We start from the raw sequence: 2,500 nt of genomic DNA, 5'->3' as shown, positions 1-2,500 counted from the left end.
GGGGGTGGGGGAAGCATGTGTCGGCTGGGCAAGGCAATATAGTGAGTCTTTTGCATTGGGTGCTGAAATATAGAAATTAGTAACTTAAATTCAAGGGGGTGATGATGTCATTGCAGCGATTATACAGCGCGCTGTGAAGTCAGCACTTGTGTTTTTTATCGTTTTTTTTTTCCTCTTTTTCCTCCCCTCACAGGTGTTATTTATTTAAAAAATATGATCACTCAGTATTGGCCGGACCGAGAGGTGATCCCCGGCGAAGTCCCCACACACACGATCCCCGAGGAGGACCGCCACTTTATCCGGGAAAATATTGTAGAAGCCATCATCCAATCTCCAGAGCTGATAAGGTGTGTCTATAATATAGAGAGAGATCTATCAGGTATCCAAGCCACAATGGGTTTTTTGAATAGGAAGAGGTTAATCGCTTGCCTAACACGCCATGGGTTTTAATTTTTTTGAAATAGATGTGTGTGTGTGTGTGTGTGTGTGTGTGTGTAATTTTTATAAACTTTTTTTGGCTAGAAATTATTGCAACTCCCTCTGAAAAGCAGAGACCCTGAAGAAGAAAATGGGTGCAGTTGCTACTTTTTTTTTTTTTTTTTTTGCCTAAATATTTCGGTGGTGGTTAATTATAATGTACGTTATGCTTTTGAAGTTTTAAACGGGGTTATAGAAGAAGCCTCCGCCATAATCCCAGTATTTTCTTTTCTTTTATTCTTCGGCTGGCTATCTCATGAAAGCGTCCTGAGCAGCTCATGAGCTGCTGGATCGCTTTCAGAAGTGGCGGGGGGGGGGGGGGGTGGGCCCCCCCTTCCATTTTTCAAACTTACAGCTCAAACCTACGAGCCCAAGGAATGATCTGACGCTGCAGACAGCTAAGTCTGAGGCAATCAAGTAGTCTTTGATCACCTTTTGGCCTTGGAGTGATGTCATGACATCCCTTTCCGGTCCAGGCTCAAAGTAAACTTTAATTTTGATCTTTTGGGGAAAATCTTAAATTTTTTATTTTTGTCACAAGTGGGCTAACAAACCACCTATATGATGCCATGGGCACATGACTGGTTCTCTGTATGGTGGCATAAAGGGGTCTATTATACCCCCCCCCCCCCCCCATGTCTCCTGCCCTACAATAGCTTGTCAAGCAATGACAGCTGTGCCCTCCAGAGGTGGGTGTAATGCACATTGCTTCTGGCTCACTAGTTGCAGGAGGCATCGGGGACTGGGTAGCCTAGGAATTACCACAGGGGCGATCAGCTGATGGGGGGAAGGGGTACACTGAGATTGCCGTAAAAGTTGACTGGGTGGCTTTAGCACTACCCATATCACAGTTACCGGAAAGCCCTTCGGCTCCTAAAGCCCAGCACCAAGCCCACAGCCGTTGTTTAACCCGTGTCTGCCATGCCGTCTAGAAGCGGTACCTTGGTAGGTGAGTTGTTAGACTCACCCTGCTCATGCAGGACAAAATAACTGTCTAGAGCAGGTATCTCCAGGTAGGTTGCTGGTGTGATTGTATATAAGAAAGGGGGGGTAGGTTGCTGGGTCATTGAACATAAGGGGTTGGGAGGGGAGAATGAAGTTGGCCCTATTGACCATCGGAAAGACTTTGCCACATCACCCCGCACAGGACAGGGTCTCTCTCATTGGAATGTATAGGAGGAGATGCTGCGTGCCGGTGAAGGTGACTAGGCTGCTTACTTATCTCTCTCAATCCTTCAGAATTAAACATTTTATCTCTGTTACTAGATTCTACTTCATCTCCAGGTGTCATTGTGTATTTGCAGAGTCCAGCTGACCACATGTATCCATCACATCATCAAACACGATTACCCGACTCGCTGACGGCCGTCGTGGAGAAGATCGGGCTATTATCTGCAGTCTGATAACAGTGCCTGTTGGCTGGGCATCCTGCTCTGTCTGTACCAGTTGGTGAAGAACTATGAGTAAGTCGCCCTTCATCTGTAGGACACGAGCTACTGTACTGGGGCCTAGTCGTATAATCCTAAAATTTAAGGAACTGCTTAAAGCGGAACTTCAATCAAAAGGGGAAGTTCTGCTCTTCCTCTACACCCCACCCACCCACCCCTTCGTTTTTTTTTTTTTTGAGACCTATCATCTCAACTACTTTGCACATCCAGGCGATTACACCTTGTTTCACTGATGTCACAGGGATTGGGTGACCCGGGAGTCCCAGGTCCTGATCTCTAATGAGACCCGGGCTCTCGATGTGAGCCTGGTCTCCATGCTGGGAGCGCACCTGTGTGGCCCATGGAAAAAAAACACTTCCGTGAGACCCCCCCCCACCCCCCCACCCATATATGCCTACGGTTGACCGGGAAGGAGTTAAGGTTAGAGTGAATACACCATGGAGCTAGAAATGGGGGGGGGGGAATTCTACTGGCACCGGTTATAGAATACGCTGTAACCAATACAGAATACAAATGCTGCGCTACTTATCAGTGGAATCGTAGGTGTAGTGTCACATTTGGCCACCCGCTGGAGT

General features: G+C 47.3%; 1 protein-coding gene across 1 annotated transcript in view; it reads left to right on the top strand.

The window, feature by feature from the left end:
- The window catches only part of IPO7 (importin 7), a 58,382-nt gene that overhangs the window by 17,362 nt on the left and 38,520 nt on the right, over positions 1 to 2,500 (top strand). Inside the window, 2 exon segments of the mRNA XM_077453643.1 lie at positions 194 to 347; positions 1,782 to 1,940. Of these exon segments, the coding sequence (XP_077309769.1) occupies positions 194 to 347; positions 1,782 to 1,940 (313 nt within the window).

The sequence above is a fragment of the Lithobates pipiens genome, unplaced genomic scaffold, assembly GCF_037356315.1.
Source record: "Lithobates pipiens isolate NorthernLeopardFrog02 unplaced genomic scaffold, aLitPip1_a1.2 Scaffold_24, whole genome shotgun sequence".
Classification (NCBI taxonomy): domain Eukaryota; kingdom Metazoa; phylum Chordata; class Amphibia; order Anura; family Ranidae; genus Lithobates; species Lithobates pipiens.
This window is presented reverse-complemented; position numbering and strand designations above follow the sequence as displayed.